Source organism: Anser anser (genome assembly GCF_964211835.1).
Source record: "Anser anser genome assembly, chromosome: 3".
Taxonomy (NCBI): domain Eukaryota; kingdom Metazoa; phylum Chordata; class Aves; order Anseriformes; family Anatidae; genus Anser; species Anser anser.
Genome location: NC_139722.1, coordinates 43027982 through 43048790, shown reverse-complemented (window position 1 = coordinate 43048790; position 20809 = coordinate 43027982). Strand labels below are relative to the sequence as shown.

Here is a 20809-nt window from a genome sequence, read left to right as displayed (position 1 = left end):
TTTTACTTTGTTGAAATATAGTACTACCTCAGGACTCAAAGATACCTGCACATTATCCCCACACAGGTGAATTCACTTGGCCTCCAAAGATATCATCCAAATAGGCCTAAAAACTTCAGGATGGATGATTGTCTGTTAAAAAACACTGTAATAAGCTTGTTGTTTTCAGCCTCAGTTCTACACCCATATTGTGATAGAAAAGTAAAAATAAAATAATAATAAAAAATCTTTCCAATCTCATACTATTCAAAAAATGCTATCAAACATTCCATTTAAGCCACCCTTTTTGGGCATATGTTTATTATTCACAATAGTATTCATACATAAGCAACTTTATTTTTTTGTAAACATCATAGGGAATTAAAAACATTGCTTGCATAAAAGTAGCCAAATCTAATCTATAATTTAATACAATGATATAGTACTTTACAAATAATGACTTCAGTTATATGCATACATATATATGTATGTATGTATAATATATATAGACACACACATTTGTTTTTGTTGCATATAAGCAAATGCATCTCTGCCACAGACAGGTAGTGTATTAAAGGAAACAAATGTATTTTATTTACCCATATTCAATACACAACTGAGATACACCATCCATTCACAAAAAAAATCATAACTATACAATATGAAATACATACCAGGTTCTTCTGCAGTGCTAATGTTTTTGTAGATTCTCTTAATGAATATTACAAAGTCTGAGAAATATAATCACTTCAGAAGTTTATGCAATATTTAACGAAGTGGTCAAAAGTAACAGATAAAAAAGGAATGAAATATTGACACTTTTAAGCAAGTAGAAGGATAAGGATTGACACTTGTAAAGTACCTTAAGACAGGCAGAAATTTTCAACTTATGTTAAATGGCAATTATTTTGTAAATAGATTATATCTCCTCTTCAGTATTTAGGTACATGAGATTTACCACCACCACCACCACACATACACCAGCATGGCCCTGTCCATGTACACAGAGATATATTCTACTAGCATCACTGTGCTGAAAACACTCACTCCTGTAAAACGTTTTCCATAGAACCCAAGAGTCCTGTGTGCAATGTTAAATTCCAATTATATACAGCATATATATATAGAAAGTCTCATAATAAAAATAAAGACCCTTCTGTTTCAACAACCTGTTAAGAGACAAATCATTGGCACCTCAAAAGAAAGGCTCTAGACACACATCATGTACCCCAGTACAGAAACTACCTTCACAACAATTTACAGCTTACCACTGAAAGAGTAACAGCATATGCACATGCTCTTTCCCTTAAATTAGAATTCTGTTATAGTTTATAGATCTATGCAAGATTTAATATAAATCCTGACTTCAGAGAAGATGTATTGGGCTTCACTTCTGAGCTCATAGAACTGAAACAATTTACTTGATCACAACTGACAGAAACAGAAACGAACCTAGAGAGTTTCCTTTGAAAGTAAGCTCTCTCACCACAAAGACTTGCTACTTGTCTCAGAGATCATTTCCCCTCCAGTGATACTCAAGTCAGTAGTATGCAATCAATACAGGTATTTCTGTAGGTACAGATGCATAGCATAGCATGATCTCTATTTAGTATTCCCATAGTATTTCTTCCCTAATTTGTATAAACTTAGTATATCACTTCATCTAAGTACTATAACATACTACAACAAGATGAATCAAATGAAATTCATCAGTCTAAAAATGCTGAGTAATCATTAGATTTTTTTTTCAATTAGGCAAAAAAATAGGGGTGTAAGGCAGAAGTGAGATGGGATTTAGATATTCCTTAAATTTCATTTAAGATCTGAAACTAAGAATAGCCACCTCTCCCTACCAATTTTGATTGCACATTCAATCATTCAATTTTTTATTTTTTTAAATGCAACTGTGAAGCTTGGAACAATCATCTTCTATATATATTCACCCCAGAAAATGTGCACTTATAACAGAGAATCTTATTTCTTTGCATTTTGTACTAATCTTTTCCCATAGGCATACTTTAACCACTTTGAAAAAACAACAACAACAAAAAACCTATTATGATTGCAGCAGCAATTCATCCACAGAAGTCTAGTTTTTTCCTCTAATACTTGCATTAATATTTGCTCCAAGTATATAGAAAGTACTGGGAAGGCAGATGGGGTAGTCCTAGCAGCTGCTACTCCGTCAGATCTCCTCAAATTAAATTCTAATCTATGAATTTATTTTTTTTCAGGTTGCATATTTAGCCTTTAAAACACATTAAGCTAAGTGCTCAGAGGTGATGAGAACTAGGTAACTTTTTTATTTATTTTTCCAGAAATTCTGTACATTCTTCTAAAGATCCCATTGACACACCTGTGTGTCACAGCCCAAATCACTTCACAGCAAGGGCTAAATGATACCTTTACAGCAATTACAGTCTTTCTAAGAATGGAGATCCATTATGTTGTTACCATAAATTATATTTTAAACCAAGATCATCTCAGTTGTACAACACTACGCAATAATTTTAAACTTTCAAACATCAACAAAAGAAGCAACTTTTACAGTCACAGAGAAAATATAAACTGCTACCGGGAGAAAGTAAGAAGCTGAAAGCTGAGTGCACAGTTGTCAAGACTAGTAAAGAGTTCAGACAACTACTGCGAGAGAAGAAGAGTGGATGACAAAAGTTTAAGCAGGGAAAAAGAGATTTGTCCTTTAAATGGTTTGAATCCAGAATAATTTTTAATAATATATGCAATATAGATATGCAAATAAGTTAATCATTCTTTTACATTTAAAATAAATATATGGGCTCTTTGGACTGTAAAAAACATGTACCAAATTATGAAAACAAATTACACATAGCTATTCAAAGGAGTTATAGTAAAAATGTATAAATCATTTTTCCTTAATAAATGGCAAAGTGGTTAATTTTTAAGTGGTAAAAGTCTAACAAGTGCTTCATGTGTCTCAAACACAATTTTGTGACTGTGGTAATACCTATATCTTTCTTCAGTTTATCCACTTGAGTGCACGTAAAATAAGCTCTAGTAAACATTTCTGTTAGAAGAACTTTCGAGTTTGCAGAGACGCAGTATGAACGTGAAAAAAATTAACAAATACAAGTAAGACTGCAATAACTCTAGAGGCACACTTTAACATGTCAGATTATACATCTGTAACCCAATTTCTGCATTTTTTCAAGCAGCTGATGGCATTGCGTGACTTTTTTTTAATAATTGCAAAGAAGTGACAAGAGAATTAAATTGCAAATAAGTGGAATCAAACCTTTTTCATACCAGCAGAAGGACTCTAAAACATACTGTTTTCTTTTTTGGTTTGTCTTCTTTTTTAGCCAGAAGTCCCCACATGCACTTTACAATTTCATGGACAGAGCACTGTGAGTAACTGAGTAAAAAGTGTGAGTAATTACAGTGGGTAGTGCTGAAATTATAGGATTCTAGTGGTCGCAACAGTTCCAGCATACTAACTACAACACAGGATCAGCACCTTGTATAAAAAATGTTTTTTTGAAAAAGCCACTTTGCTACAGATTAAACACTTGCTGCAAATAAACAAATACTGCAGTGTCTACTATTCCAATGTCTACTGTTTTCCTATAAAGTATGAAAATGTCTTGCCTCATCCCCCCCACAAAAAAAGGGATCTTAAGGAGACATGCCCATGTGACTTGAACTTTTCAAGATTCAGTAAGAAAACCAGTTAATAATCACTCCCTACATCTGAAAGGTGAAACTCCTAGGTCTAAAAAGTATTTATTTCCAGGCACACCGTATAGTTAAAGGTAATATTGGTGGGGAACTTACTTGAACAATTAGAAGACTTTAGTATCTACTATCCTGGAACTACCCAATGAACTCTATGAAAAATTGAAATCTCATATTTCAAACAAAAGTAATGTGTGCTTGCTGTCACTGCTACCACACTACACCGCTCCTAAATTACAAAAGAAAAAGCATAACCTAAAATTGCATTTATTGTAGGACTAGAAATATATTAGCTTTAGAATCCTTAAACATTTCTAAAAAGAAACTAAAACTGTGTCTGCAGTCAATCAATTGAAAATGTAATTTAAAAAAAAAAAATTAGGAGTTTTCCCCCACAAAAAAAATATATATATTTTTTAATTCAAACATAGAAAAACAATGTAATTGGTCAGTATCCAGTATCCAAAAGTCCGCACCATGTATTGAACAGAACAAATAGAGTAAACTATAAATCTTTCAGCAGTTCTTTAGAACTCAATCTTTGAAAAAGCTTTTTTTTAAAAAAAAAAAAAACAAACACCATTGTTGCATCACACATACATCTTCAGTGTTTTTACCACAAATTAATCTTATAATCAAGAAATAACAATGTGCAAAGCATAAAAACAGTAGATGCAGATTACTCCACACACTACAGGCATGCATCCTGCAAGGATCTACCAAGATAAAATTCAGTTTAAAGCACCACTTTGATTAGGAATACAACTACATGAATAAGTACGTAAATATAACTGCCAAATTTCTGTTCTACTTCAGTCATGTAGTTATCCCATGCAGACGTTCTTGAAGTTCAGCATGCAAATTACTATTAAAAAAAAGCTTTCTTGAACTACACTATCCAATGTTAGAGATGTCAATTGTAATAATTTTTTTACTCTTTGAAATTCACATTCAGTAGTAGTGCATATACATTCATGTGATATAACAATTTGGACATATTTATAATAAAGACATTTTATAACAGATTCTTCAGCTCTCCATTTCTTTCTCATTGCATTCAGTATGTTAAGAAACAAAGGCAGCAGCAATAGCTCACATAAGCCACTGCTCTTTTTCTTTTCTGTACTTCTCAGACCACTTCTGAGTCAGCTCCAGGTAAACATTTGGTTTATGGGGCTTATAATCAAGGTAAACTATCTGTCCAGTCCGTTTGGGGACAGCTTTTTCAATCTGAGTACCTTCATGCCATTCATTAAAAGATGTAATGGAAATAATTTCTGGTCGCACCAAAAGGGCTGCATTAAAGGCAGTCTCATAGTATTTTCCATTGACACGATTACGGGTGTTGTGGTTGTTCCATGGTCGAATACTGGTGTCAATATAGCCTGGTCCCACGCTTGGAATAAACATTAAGTTGTTACTATCACAAAAGGCTTTTAAACTTGCCCAATTATGATGAGATGAGCCATAAGAGAAGCCATTGGTGGCAAAGTATGTATACATTCCATCAAAGCCACTTCTGTGAATATCATGCTTATGTCTTTCTTCTACAAGAAGAGCAATGAATAATGCATCATATGGAGTATTTCGAATAGTCTGTGATCCAGATACAGTTAACAGATTTGCCCATATTTCAGGAATTGTTACATAAGAATCATAAACATAAAACATGGGAAGAAATCTGCCTGTGCTGGTCTTATGCCTGTAAAAGGCTGGATGGGCTCCATATCTATAAAGCAAAGAAGTATCATTAAAACAAGATTTGCCATTTGAAAAACACTGATTTACAATCTGAAGATTTTTATCTCTAAAAATCATTTTAAAGACAGTACAGGTGCTTCAAAATGTAGCAATCCATATCCATTTTCAATCCAATGCCTGCTGAAGTATTGAATAATCAATCTCCAAAGATCCGTTAAACTATTGCTAATCAGTAATTTAGTGTAGAACTGCACTATAGGTATTACGTTTCTCTGAAAGGCAATTCTCTAATTCGGTAAGGAACAAGACAGTGATAGTAGCGCTGATGAACAGAACAACCAGTAGCTGTACAAAATTTGACAAGCAGAATTAAAATCATTACAGGTCAACACGTTATAGCTCACTGCTCATTTGTCACTATAAAAACATGTCTGATTTATATATCGTATACTTAATACTTTAATTGATTTCATGAATGTTGAAAGCAATGTACATTTGAATAACTACACAAAGTAGTTGTTAAAGTAGTTCATACTTCAGTATTTAGAAAACAGAATGAGTTTCAGTACTACTGGAAATATGAACCAAGTGTCTTAAAATTTTATTATGTCTCAATACACATTCTTAATATATTCTTTCAAGGTGTAGATAACATATCAAAGTTCTCTAAATCAATATGTAACAAAACTAAAAAGAAACATTCTGAGAGCACTCACTTGTCAATGATGTATTTGACATTGTGGTACATACTGCGGTCATCTCTATCTTTGTAGGGCTCAATATGAAAACTGACCTGAAAAATGAAAATGCAGTAAAGCAACAGAAACCTAAAATATTATTAAATACTTGGCATCGTCTGTTATATGAAGCAAGTACCAGTCGGCATTAAAAATATTTCCTCCTTACAGAGCATTACAGTTTTTGTTAGTAATTTGAGAATAGTCCAAACCTAATTGAACTCTTAAAGATGAGTAGCTTGAGATCCAAGAACGTTCAGTAATAAATATTTTTCATTAATACAAAACACTCCTTTTGTTTTCCCTAGGCTACAGTGAGTAGTAAGCATGCTTCAGAAAATTTAAAAACTACAACAGAAACTAAAACTTGAAGTAAAAGATTATTTATTTGAATGTCAAAGAACCGGTTAACCAATTAAATATTTTAATTTTTATTTTCCAAAGAATGCATTGCTATTGATAACAATTCTCCAAGGAGAGTTTTCACTGTCAGACTAGATTTTAAGATATGGAATATGAAAATTTTTATTTAAAATTGTATGGAGTTATCAACAGCAATAAGCCTCTGTAATTAGATCTAATATGATGTCTTCCTACTGCTCTGAACTCAAGCTTGGGGTTTATGGAATTCACATACACATGAAGTCATGTCAATATAAAAATCTTGTCATTTTCAACTACACAATTAAAGGGAGGAGTATATTACATCAATCAAAGCAACTAGTTTTTCAGAAGCAAGTTTAGAGTAGAATACATTTAATAAAGCGTTCAACTAGTCTGCAATAGCAGCAAATTTCATTGTAGAGCCAATGTCTCTATTAGGTACAAACTATATAAAAATAGAATGTTACACTAAATCACAAGGACCGATAGGACAGGTTGAAGAGCATTATAATTTCATACTTCATATTTCTATCTCTCAAAAACAGGCAAATCAAAAAGACAACTTTATCAGAGTTGCATTTTTAGCGCATGTTTATTTCTTATTTTAATAAAACAGATTTATTTTCCATGCTGTTTTGGGTCTACTGACATTCCCCAAACTTAACTGTACTCATTTACTAGAGCAACGATGTTTAGAAAACATTATAATGAAAGTATAGGTTCCCTGGTAGTATCTTTACTTAGTATCTGTATTCCAGATATTACAATTTTCTTTGGTAGTTTATTTCAGTTTTGCCTGGCTCTTTTGAGAGACCTGAATGTCAGCTAGCTCTTTTAGGTTTAGAAAACAAGCTCCAACATATCATCTGAAAATTTTGTGGAAAAATAAAACTTCTTTAATAGTAATATATACATATATATAAGGCTGCATCACATCACAGTGAAATTCACATAGCATTTGCAAGTTTGCTAATTTTACTTCTGTATCTGATTTAATCTTCCTACATTCCTCCTGCTTTACAAAGGATCTACAGCTGATACTAATGACAGATTTTTTTCTGTAAATCTGACCACCTAAAACCAGAACAGATGAACATTTCTTTAGTGCCCAATACAGACAACACACTCCAGAGATGACATGCACACAGCTACTTAGATCATTCAAAAAGTCAACTTATTATTATTTGACAAAAATAAAAGGAAATATGTTTCGTTTCTTCATCCCACCCTTGCCCCTCCCCAACCATTCAAGGTAAAATAAATAAAATCAAAAACTGATTTTAGATTAGATGTCATCCTTAACTGATTTGGTATTTCAGAAGGCAGGTAATTTAGCCTTTCTATCCTGTCATACCCTGGAGTATCCTAAAGCCAGAGCAGCATCTTTCCGACCCAACTGTCCAAGGTAAGTTTTACTGATACCTTTCAGAATAAAGACATTAATACAAAACAGAAATTCTGAATTCCACTTTGTTGTTGATAATACTTGCACCTGACCTTGAGTACCAGCAAGTTATATGGTAATGTGAAAAATTAGGTTATTCCTTTCTTCTTTCTCGGTTACCTAGTTTATAGATCATTGTATTCTATAATATTTTGAAACATAATACTACCCTCATCTCCAAAGACTCATTAAAAAAACAACAACAACAAATATTGCATGATTTTAAAAACTATTTCCTAAAAGGAAAGCAAAAATAAATCTTAGATTCTTCAAGCGTTAGCTCTAAACCGAAATAGAAAAACAAACAAACAAACAAAAACAGATTATGGTATTATTCTAGTTATAAGGCAATATTGCTTAGGTCTCACCAAAATTTAGTGTAGTGCAAGGACACTACATACCTACTTCCGGACAACCCCTCCCTCCCTCCCTGACCCCCCCCCCCCCCCAAAAAAAAAAAAAAATTGCAACATAACAGGAGACACAGAAGATACTATTACATCACAAATCTCCCTGCTCTACATCATGGTTCAAATGTAGAAAACTTTTACTTTTTTGCTTCTTTCCTATGTACTCCTATTTTAACTGTCTTAAAAGACTTTACCTTTAGATTGTATTTGTGTGCATAATCCAAAATAACAGGCACCAAATCATCAGTTGGTTCTCCATTTTCATCAGCCATACCTGGCGGGTACCATGAAAGTGCTATTACACCTGAAAATACAAAACACCACTTTTAAATTATGTGAAAATGTAACGCGTAGATAGCTTGCCATGAGATGTAATTATTGTTTGATGCAAAATCTATATAATATAAATGAGAATTTCAAATTACTTTTTAATCAATTATGAAATTTCAGTGTTCTCAAGGTATATTTTAACTTCTCTTTCCCAATTTTAAAAGAAACCAGTCATAAGAGCAACTGTCAAGGGAACAGATTTGTGGTCAGTGTCCCAAGCTTGCCGTCGCCTTCCACTTTTCTGCAGAGCATGAAACATCTCTAGGTGTTGATGAGGGGAGGTGGAGAATACTCTGAAGGCATTATAGCTATGCCTAAGTATGGCTAGAGAATACCATGATACATAGGGCTACAGAACACTCCAGAGATGAGACCTATGCCTGTGATCAAAGAGATTCTTATTTTATTAAAATTTATTCCACAACGTATTTCTGCATTATACTTCATGCTCTATTACAAAACAACCATTTTGTCCTAGAAGCAGTGACTGTAATCTCACAACCTTCCTTATAGCCAAAAGCAGTCCCTGTGCTGTAATTCACCCTTCCAACTAGGTAAAATTAGTTTTTAAATTTATTACCTAAAACATGCTTGAGTAACTCTCAAAAATTTAAGCAAGTTATTATGCCTGACAAAAAAGAAGACAATAAATACAATGCCCATATGCTGTAAGTCTTCTTAATGCTCTCCATGAAAGCAAAGGAAGACATACCTCTTCAGAAGGGGCTAAAACCTTTCCTTCTAAAATAAAATGCTGTCAGAAAAACAAGTGAGACCGCTTAGGTGTGTAGCTGGAAATAATGTAATATATCAGGAAGAAGGTTAAGACAGAAAGAAATATATGAGATAGTGATGTAGGAATATCTTCCTAACAGTACTATTTTAAATATATGGAACAATAACTCAGTGTGGTTCTTTTTCACTAGATAAAGATTTAAGTAAACAGATTAGGTCACAGAGATAGGGATATGCTCTAAATTCATTCCACTTTACTAATATTATAAGTTTTCTAACTAACAATTTCCAAATAAACCCCAAATTATTCAAAATACATAATTATAAGGAATACACAACCATCTTCTAACGTCAAAACCCGAAATTTCAGTTCACTATACAAAGTAGAGGTTAGTTCGACTACCCACAATATATTCTCTCAACATTTTTTCAAAAAGGGAATCAAAAATAACAGACTACCCCAACAGACAGTCTGCTTTAGGACAAGAAAAATGCAACAGTTTACTGCATTTTTATCACCCTATATTTTATTTAACACAAGAAGAAAGGACAAAATTCAAATGATTATGATGTTAAGGACAAACAGAACAACAAAAACACAATCAGGTTACAGTCTTCAAGGTATCTCGAATACAACATCTGTCAAGACCCCCTTCTACACTGTTAGGAAACAGAAAATTTCAGGTTCTGTGAAAAATTTTGTCTCCTAACTCACACTTACATTGCTCTTTCCCTGAAAAGACGGACTTTTTTTTTCTTTTAATTTTTTCATTTACATCACAGAAAAGAAAATATACGAGCAAGGGACCACTTCAGGAGACTACAATGGGATTGATTTGCTCACAAAAAGCGCAATGTAACATGTTTTAAATCAGAGTATAGTCATTCAAGACAAACAAAGGACTTCAAAATGGAACTACCAAGAAAACAGGGTGGTGCAAAAAATAAGTTTCACCAAGCACTCTGAGGAATAACAGATGAATACAACAGATTTTGAAACTAGGAAATTAAATAAGGAAAAATTGTGAAATGTAAGAATAACACAAGGCAGCACTGCATGTGGCTCCTGCTGCTCTAATCTCTTATGTGCCTTTGATCATTACACATTATTGGCTGAAAGAACCACTTCTGAGAGTCTTGATAAAGCCTCTCAAAAAAGGCTAAAAGAAAAATTATTTGATATAGCATAAAATGCATTAGATTAGGATTAGAAATCAGCTAAAATACAAAAAGAAGTTATAAACAGTCAACCTCAGAATACACAAAAAATAACACAATATTAATCTCATAAAAAAAAGATATGAAGTAATGACCTGAGAAAAGCAGTAAATTATTGTCAAATCTAGCCTGAAGAAAATTTCAAATGTACTTCAGAATGACAACAGAAAAAAAAATAACTTTTGACAAGTACAAGTAATATATCACAAACAGTATGTTACAGGGAGCATGTACCACTCATTCATATTGCTGAGATTAAACGCAAATATAACTTGAGGTCCTAAAAAACCTCCTTTCTTAGAAAAGCATTTTTCCTCATCTTTTGGATGTTTCCTACTACCAGTTCAGCTTTATCAGGCATTTGCATTAAGAGGCTGAGTGATGTCACAGATTCTTCTAAAGCTATGTTTCATCACACTACCATGAATTATTTTGTTTTAAATAAGACAAGAAAAGTGCTTACTGACAACTAACATCGAGTTTTCTCTGCAGCAGCTTTTCCACTGTCGCTAGCGTTCCTGTTGTTAATAGAGTTATCCTGTTACTTAAAATAGTAAGAAAATTCCTACTTTTGTATTAATTCTTGTTCAAAATACAGGTTAGATCTAAAATAAAACAAAACAAAAAAAAACCCACAATAATTAAAAATTACAGAAGCGCTACTAATTGGAATATAGCAGTTACATCAATCCTTAGATCCTTAGTATCTAAGTGAATGAAAGTGGTTCCTTCTGAAGTGATTTAGTGCTCTGAATGATTCTATAAACTCTGGTCTTGTTGTTCCAACTATATTTATAGAAGCTGTTCAGAATTTAATACTAAATTGTATGACTGCTTATTTTAAAGACGGTAAACATAAGAAGAGCCATAAAACACACTAACGATGAATTAAAATGTATTAAATACTGTAATTTATATATTCCACCTATTTAAGAAATGGAATGTCAATTTATATTGGAAAAAAAGGTATTTTTGGTATGGAAAAAAAAAAGAGGTATTTTTTAACCATTATTAGCTATGCTGAAACTATCTTACTTGAGACACTTTTATAGCTAATGAGAACACCTAGGAATAAACTACATAAAATATAAGTTACATAAAAGCTCTAATCCTACCTGTTTTTGAAAGAATTAATATAATTTTTACGCAGCAAATACTTGGAAAAATTGTTCCATTGCCATGTTAACATGATTTACTGTTATTAAAACTTAAGTATCAATTTCCAAAAATAACATACACAGACAATATATTCTAACAATGATTTCTATATTCTCTCTATATACCATATAGTATATTCTCTCTATATATATACCAGTGCTTAACAGTAAGTCATGAAACACACACACCTAAAGGATTACAAATACAGTTCTTAGTTTCTGTGCTGTTACACTCATCAGAAGCAGCTTCAGATCGAGGTTTCAGATTAGAGGTTAAACCTTGAAAATACAAAGACATTTACTAACTTCAGACATTTGCAGAACTACACAGGAAAAAAAAATGGTCAATCATGTTCCTTCAAATATTTAAGGCTGGATAAATGAACAATGTTCTGAAACATTAACATGCATTACCAATTGAAGCTGAAAGCATTTGTTTCATGTGTGCTTCTATGACAGAAGGGTCTTTGGAACTGTAAGATCCAAGTTCAGGATAAAAGTTAGCACCAATGTCCTCAGGAGGATTATGCCTGCCCTTCGGATAATTGTTTGCAATTTTGGGATCCCAGTGTGGCAACAACGGATGGTTCCAGTGAATATATTTGCCATCAAACTGTGGATTCCCAAACCAACTATAATAGAATATATGAAAGTTATAATTAGGAGAAGAAAGCTCTTCTTCCAACTTGCTTACAGGAGGCATAGACGCTTTCATAGTATTGACTGCAACAGCATGCATATTGCTGATTTGTGTTACAGCATCTCCATGAACCCTATTCAGTGAATTTTGTCTATTTTCTAAGAGCTCTGTCCGTTGTTGAAGCTCGGGCAACAAACCAAGTCCAAATGGGTCCCCAAAGCCAGCTCGGTCAGGTCTCAGAGTCTTCAATGCCATCATTATGGAGCAAATAAACAAAATAAAAAGCAACAAAATGATGCATGTTCTTCTGCGAAATCTTGCCATGATGTCATAGTTCAGAATCCAAACAGAAGGATTTGGGCAGCAACTATCAAAAGACAAATATTTTAAAGTCAGATTTCTTATTACCTAATTTAATAGCATAAATTTATTTATAAAGTTTCTATATAACAGAATATGGAGACAATTATGTGACATTTATACATTGCATAAATGACAGGTTTTCGCAAGAGATTAAAAGGGTGGAAAGGAACAAAAACATTTCTGGGTTTGAGAACACATGTCAATGACTAAAGTTCTACCACTGAGGAATCACAGATTTTATTAAATGTCTTACTTTTGGACTTTGCTGTTTTCCTAACCCAACTAAATCCCATGAAATTGAAATCTTTGTGATGTTATTTAAGAAGCATTACATTTTGACAAGTCTGACAGAAATAAAATAATTACAAGAAAAAAGCAAAAGCCTTGAAAAGATAGTGATGTCAAAGAATAAGAATAAAGAACAAAATGAGATATTGACAGAAGCACAGTTTATGTTCAGAATATGGGTTTGTTATTACTAACCACTTACTGGACCAACCACCTCTTGTTTAGTTACGAAATTCATTGCCTAAATATTTTTGGCCAATTACACTTTGGACTATAATGCTTTTCAACTTTCACATCTGAAAATTCACATTTATTTGCTGATTTACCTAATAAATAAATAAATAAATCAGCATAGCATTAAAGATACACTCAACCAGAAAGCCTACAAGTTATCTGCTGGCAGCCTGTTAGTACAGTACCACAGCTGCATGTGCAATTCCAGGACTAAGTTCAAAGCAATAGCGCACAGTAAAATTTGAGCACTGGAAGGAGGGAGAAGAAAAACTGTATAATGAAACCTTGATTACTTTATTCCTTGATTACTCTATTTCCTGTTCAACATTAAACTCAAAGCAAAAGAAAAGAAGAAATGAAAGTTAGGTCACCACAGAATTTCGTGGAACAAGAAAAATGCATAATGCATAAAAAATGCATAAAAATGGAAAAACGCAGAAAAATTTAAAATCTTAAAATAAATTTCTGATTCAACAGCTGTTAGACATAGCATAGCTGTGATTTTGTGTTTCTGCCACTGACATCCAAATTTTAGAATCCAACTTTAAATTACGGAGGTATACACAGGTCATTTTTACATACTTATGAAGTATCTCTCACCTTAGTTTCCTACCAATGTTCTTGACTATTGTTAATGTGCTTTAATTGCTATGTATTGACATATAGCTTTAATTGTCACAATACCATACTTGTCATTGCTATGACAGTGATAAACTTAGATAAGGAATTTTAGAATATGTTTTTTAACAACATAGTTTGAGTTAAATTAGCACTGTGACACTACTGAAGTGGGAAATTCTGTTTCCACTTGAACCTTATTCCATTCATCCTGTTGCCTGCCTTTTGTAACCCCTGGTATTCATCTGGTATACATAGTACTCGTACGCTCAAAGAGCAAAATCCTGTTAACATCTCAAAAATAGCCAACAAAACTGCCTGGAAAGCTGCCTGGCCGAGAAGGACCTGGGAGTATTGGTGGATAGTCGGCTGAATATGAGCCAGCAGTGTGCTCAGGTGGCCAAGAAGGCCAACGGCATCCTGGCCTGTATAAGAAGCAGTGTGGCCAGCAGGTCGAGGGAAGTGATTGTGCCCCTGTACTCGGCTCTGGTGAGGCCGCACCTTGAGTACTGTGTTCAGTTTTGGGCCCCTCGCTACAGGAAGGACATGGAGGTGCTCGAGCGAGTCCAGAGAAGGGCGACAAAGCTGGTGAGGGGTCTGGAGAACAAGTCTTACGAGGAGCGGCTGAGGGAGCTGGGGTTGTTCAGCCTGGAGAAGAGGAGGCTCAGGGGCGACCTCATCGCTCTCTACAGTTACCTGAAAGGAGGCTGTAGAGAGGTGGGGGTTGGTCTGTTCTCCCACGTGCCTAGTGACAGGACGAGGGGGAATGGGCTAAAGTTGCGACAGGGGAGGTTTAGGTTGGATGTTAGGAAGTACTTCTTTACCGAAAGGGTTATTAAGCATTGGAACGGGCTGCCCAGGGAGGTGGTGGAGTCACCATCCCTGGAGGTCTTTAAAAGACGTTTAGATGTAGAGCTTAGGGATATGGTTTAGTGGAGTACTTAGTGTTAGGTCGGAGGTTGGACTCGATGATCTTGAGGTCTCTTCCAACCTAGAGAAATCTGTGAAATCTGTGAAAACCTCTTACTTGGAGAGCTGACTCAGCTGAGTTAAGTATAACAGCATCAATGCCAACAAATGAGCTAACAGCACAGATGGAGGAAGGGAAGAAAAGGAAAATGAAGTAGCTCATTTTCAACAACTGGACTGTGAAACCATACCCTTGGTTACTGTCAGGGAAAATGATTTTACAGCATATATTCTTATAGTACTTCACTTTATTTAAGACTCTTCATTTAATGGATTTCACATCACTTTACATCAAATTACAGAGCTCTTTTTATACAGCTCACAGCCCATCCCAAGATCTTAGAATTCTGTCACAGACCTTATTTGGAATCCTCAACAATTTTCTTCTAGTGAGAAATTAAAAGACATTCAGACTAATTCTACTATGTTTTTTTTTCTGGCCTTCCCAGCCTTCTTTCTAGTTTATCATGCCGAACTTCCGGGAATTTAACTCAAGTTTGGGATCAGGCAAAGTTTTCTACAGGATGAGGGTGCATTTTTTATTTTTTGTTCCTCCCTCCTCCTTCAAAGGGAACAATGTCATTTACCTGGTTAAATATATTAATGCATTCCAATTTTCTTCATTTTAACCACACACTATTGATGTTCAGAAAACAAAATACAGGTTTGCCAATTATAAATTACTTTTGCAATTATTATTTTATCTCTTCTGTAAAGAGATTTCATGACACTAGGGATTATGGTCTATCATTAGAATGTGTTAAAGTTTTTCATTAGGGCTCTCCTATTATCTGTTGAAGAAACTGTTATTTTCTGTTCTTTGCTTGTCAAGCAAAGAACAGCTCTCAAATTTTTCCTGAGCATTTTTTCACTCTCATAAAGTATTTTTTTCTGAAACGTCAGGAATTGATCTTAGTGCTCCACATTGTTATTTAAACATTTTTCCAATGAAATATTTATAATTAAAATATATTAAAAAGTGAGCACCATACGTACTAATTGTACTTCCATTGGAAGCTTGTGATTACACAGATAAAAATTTTACTAGCATCAGGACAGACTCTGGTCTACCATAGCATATTACGAACCTCTCATGTACTTATACAGAGGCTCAACATTCAAGTGCAATATTTCTAAAACAAGTACGTGATACCTATGCTAACGGCTTGTGTTTTGCATGCCAAGATAGTCTCGATGACATAGTTCAACCCTGGCATAGACACCTGTACTGTAGCAGCTGCATTCAAGAGCTACAGGTTGGCAGTGTTTGCATTATGTCATTCTTCAGAGACAGTGAGCAAATTATGCTCATCCACACTAGTGCCACAGCAGAACAGTAATATCAGGGAAACAGACTGAGCACATATGCCATGTGAAGCAGCTAACTGAAGTGATGTTGTTTGGCCTCCAAAATGGAGGCTTAGAATACATTTCTGATCAAAAGACATAAAAAAATCACAGCTATGCTCTGTTATCAACATCCAAATTTTAGAACAGACTTCAATTTACTGATGTAAACACAGGCCATTTTTATATACGTATGAAGTACCTTGCCTTGGACTGTTGGATCCAAAGGCAATTCCTCAGCAGGGAAAAGTATGCCTGAATAACGTCAGCTTTATGCAGGTTAAGATCTCATATGCAGTTGCTTTGACTGGTAAGATGCCTTGTTAACTAGTTAGCCTTGTAAACTTTCGGATTCCAACCCAAGTTTGTTGAACTACGTTGACACAACAGAAAATATATGAAAGAAAGTAGTTCAAGCTCCTTCTATTGACTAGGGAATTCATTTTAAAAGAACAGAAAAACCCTGCCTATAACAGATCAGAAGGAAAAGTAAATTAGCTTCTATCACCAGTCTCTGCCTGTGGACAGGTCCAATGCATGGCAATGTTTTATCAAAATATTTAGCCAACTTCAGCTATTTGTGGATCACAGACTTCTTAAACCGAAAGTCATTTCTTTGCCCAGTATGAAAAAACACCTGCAGTCCAGAAACTCACCTGCAAGTTTAATTTGATGTGCCTAGTTCTCAAACTAGGAGAGCAAGCATTTGGTTACATTCATTTTCACTTTCATCTTCTACATCACTGCTAATTTAACTACTTCTATCAAGTTAGCTCAATTTTCCTTTAGAAACAATTCTAGTCTTTAAAATGCATTTCTATAACTGGATATATTTAAGTGCTCGTTTTTTTGTTTGCCTGTTTTTGTTTTTTTCCTCTTCTTCCTATACCGTTTGAGGTCCACGTACATTACGTCCTTCCCTTGTAAGGGAACAAATTTTAATATGGTTCAGCACTCAACATCCATCCTGGATAAAACATTTTTTTTAATTGGCTCTCTATTCCTTTCCCAAAACTTTTGCATTCTATCAACTCAGCTGGCAGCTAATAAACAATCTGACTATAGAATTATTACCACCCCTAAATCTAGTTCCTGTGTTGTAAAAATGAGCTCAGCATTTGTTACTCTAAAATTAGAATTGTTTTCCTCCCTCTATGCATTATAATACATCTTTTCAAAATTAACTTCAAATATATGTATACACATGCACACTAATCATTCATTCACTCTGTGCTTTGGAAAGTATGGCGTAAAGTCCTTTGGCTATTTTTCCTGGGAAAGGTCTCTGAAAAAGTCAGAATCTTCAGGGAACTTGGGTTGGAAGGGACCTTAAAGAACATCTCATTCCAACCCCCCTGCCGTGGGCAGGGACACCTCCCACCACACCAGGTTGCCCAAAGCCCCATCCAGCCTGGCCTTGAGCACCTCCAGGGATGGGGCATCCACAGCTTCTCTGGGCAGCCTGTGCCAGTGCCTCACCACCTCTGAGTGAATCTCCTCCTAGAATCTAATCTAAACCTCCCCTCTTTTAGTTTAAAACCACTCCCCCTTGTCCTGTCACTGTCTGCCCGAGCTAAAAGTTGCTCTGTATCTTTTTCATAAGCCCCCTTTAGGTATTGAAAAGCTGCAATGAGGTCTCCACAGAGCCTTCTCTTCTCCTGGCTGAACAGACCTAACTCCTTAAGCCTTTCTTCATACCTAGGAGAGGTGTTTCAGCCCCCTGATCATCTTCATAGCCCTCCTCTGGACCCGCTCTAACAGGTCGACATTCTTCTTGTGCCCCCTCTGCTCTGCTCTCGTGAGACCCTACCTGGAGCACCACGTTCAGCTCTGGGGCCCCCAGCACAAGGACAGAGAGGGCCATGAGGATGGCCAGAGGGCTGGAGCACCTCTGCTATGAAGAAAGCCTGAGGGAGTTGGGGTTGTTCAGCCTGCAGAAGAGAAGGCTCCGGGCAGACCTTATACCTCCTAGAAAGAATTAATACTTCCATGAAAAAAAAAAAAAAAAAAGCATTTTCTAAACTGTTCCCCAATCTTAACAATGAGCCTGTCACAAGGATAACTTCTTCCTTTCAAGCCCACATTTGACAGCAATGTACTTTCTTCTCCCTCACTCACCACCGCCTTTTTGCCTTCAGCTATTCTGCAAGATAGCTCTAAATTTTACTGTTTGTCCCTTGCCCTGTTATGAAGACAAAGGGTGTAGAGTGACAGACAGTAACCCAGCTTTCCCCCTTACCCTCCATCATTTTTCCCAGAATAAGTATGTTTCCTTACTCATAGAAAAGAATGGGTTTAATTTCTCTAGATCATTTTGGTCCTTTGATAGCTCAAGTTTATATAACCAGGCCTATATTTGTTTGTTTCTCCTGCCAGTTTTATTGATCCCAACAGAGAAACATGCAATGCAAGGAAAGTATTTTCAGATAAAACAGTATCTATTTTAGTAAGAAACAGCAAACACTATAGATTTCTTTGTTCTGATACTCCTTAAACATAACAACATAACATAACAAACAAATGAAAGCATAACAACAGAAGGTTAGGAAAATCTGACTTTCTTGATTCAGTGAGAGGAAGAGGTAGGTAAGGGCATCCATAAGTCTTTGAGGCTGGTGGCCCACAGCAAGTATCAAAAGCTTCTCAACTAAGTTTCCTTAGTTTAGCTTCTGCTAAAATTTCCCAGCTAGAAGAAGAACCTGAACACTCTGAAGTGACAGATCAGCTCCAGACAGAGCTGAAGCTTAGGCCTTTAAAAAGTTCGATGTTTTGCAAACAGGCTGTCCTTGATCCTGTGCTGCATTCTGAGACTACAGTGCAAATATGCACCTGGAAACATTACTCAGGGTCCCAAGTGACTGAGCAGGTGACATTTAGTAAACTAAATCTCAGGGGAGGAGTCTGTCCAAACCACACTCACATAACACATTTGGGTCTGAAATACAAACACTAAAAGCAAGAGAGGCTGGCCTGGGCAATTTTCCTTTTGAGAGCGTTAGAAGTGTTTCTAGCATTAAAGGAATTTCTCCAGTAGTGTTTGCAGAGGACAAGTCTTTAGAAAAAAAGACTTTTTTTTTTTTAAAAAAGCCCTTTAAAACCATTAAAGATGAGAGAAGACATTTTATATGGCATTTTATAACTGAGTTTACATTTTAGTATACACAATACATATACACATTTTTAAGCACTTCCAATAATGCAAGGTTTCTTTTTCATCCACCCAACTTAAAAATAGGGATTTGACACTTGACAATTCTGACCTGGATCATTTTATAACATTAATAAAACAGCTATTATCTTTCGCTAATCTGCTTTGAATTCCAAAGAGAAAGCAGAGACAAGGACAAAAACCAACCCTGCAGTATTTTCTTTGTTTTAAACGTGCTAAGGCAGCCTTCAGCATTACTTTATGCTAACAGATTATAGTGCTGGACTTCAGACCGCAAGCCTCCTCTTGGTTTGTGGGGAGGCTGAGGCTGCCCAGAGAAGCTGTGGATGCGCCATCCCTGGAGGTGCTCAAGGCCAGGCTGGATGGGGCTTTGGGCAACCTGGGCTGGTGGGAGGTGTCCCTGCCCGTAACAGGGGGTGGAACTGGCTGGTCTGTAAGGTCCCTTCCGACCCCAGCCACAGACACCTAACTTTGAGCATCCACGGACCGTGCACAGACAGCGACCTGCAGCCTGGCTCCTCACTTGCAGCTCCCTGCGGGCCGGCGTCACGGGGCGCTCAGAGCCCCCTGACCGCAGCGAGCCCGTTCGTGCAGCTCAGCCCCAACGCCGGGGCCGCTCCCCTCCCTCCCCGAAACAAGCCGCCAGCTTACGGGCGCTCACGCTTCGCCCTCCGCCTCGGCCCCCTGCCCGCTGCCGCCGAGCCCGCCTCGAGCCCGCCTCGGCCCCGCTCCCCCGCCCCGAGCTCCCCGCCCCACCGCCAGGGCCCGCAGCGCGGCCGCTACTCACCCGGCCGCGGCGGGAGGGCCGGCCCGGGGGCGGCCGCAGGGGGAAGCCGAGCGCCGAGCCGCTCCGACACGGCGCGCATGCGCGGGCGGGGGAGCATGCGCGGCCGCTGCGGCAGCTTCAGGGTGGGCGGCGGGAGCAGGGCGGCCCGCAGGGCCCGCGGCAGTGGTGCGTGGGTTGTGGAGGGATCCGGAGGGGTGTTGAGGTGCTGGGGTCGCGAATCCCTTTTGCCAGGGTAGGGTTTTGGTCGTGAAACTTGCCGCCGCTTTTCTGTCAGCAACTAGCTGCGCTTGGTGTTGTGGGGAAGTGACTAGCTGCTTATTAGACCTCCTCACGCTTTAAAGCTTTAAACTACTTTTTTTTTTTTTTTTTTCCTTCATTTTTAACTCTAAATATATGATTTAAGGTGCTTTCCAGGGTCGACCATTGGTTTTCATCCGGGAGAGAACCAAAGGACAGTGCACGTTGCTGTGTGGTGACTTCAGATCATGGTGCTTCCAGAAAGCCAATGCGTTGGGGTGATGCCCCTTCATACCACGTCAGAAGCAATAAGCGTGTGGGTAGAAGCTTGGTCTGTTACACAGCCCT

General features: G+C 36.6%; 1 protein-coding gene across 1 annotated transcript; it reads right to left on the bottom strand.

Moving 5' to 3' along the window:
* Positions 1 to 266: 266 nt before the first annotated feature.
* On the bottom strand, positions 267 to 20519 carry MANEA (mannosidase endo-alpha). Its single transcript, XM_083831522.1, has 5 exons — positions 20225 to 20519; positions 12224 to 12816; positions 8564 to 8673; positions 6111 to 6187; positions 267 to 5422 (listed from the first exon to the last, which is right to left on the bottom strand). Exons 2-5 carry the CDS (start codon positions 12771 to 12773, stop codon positions 4786 to 4788), a joined length of 1374 nt encoding a protein of 457 aa, XP_083687648.1. The 5' UTR covers positions 12774 to 12816; positions 20225 to 20519; the 3' UTR covers positions 267 to 4785.
* Positions 20520 to 20809: the final 290 nt, after the last annotated feature.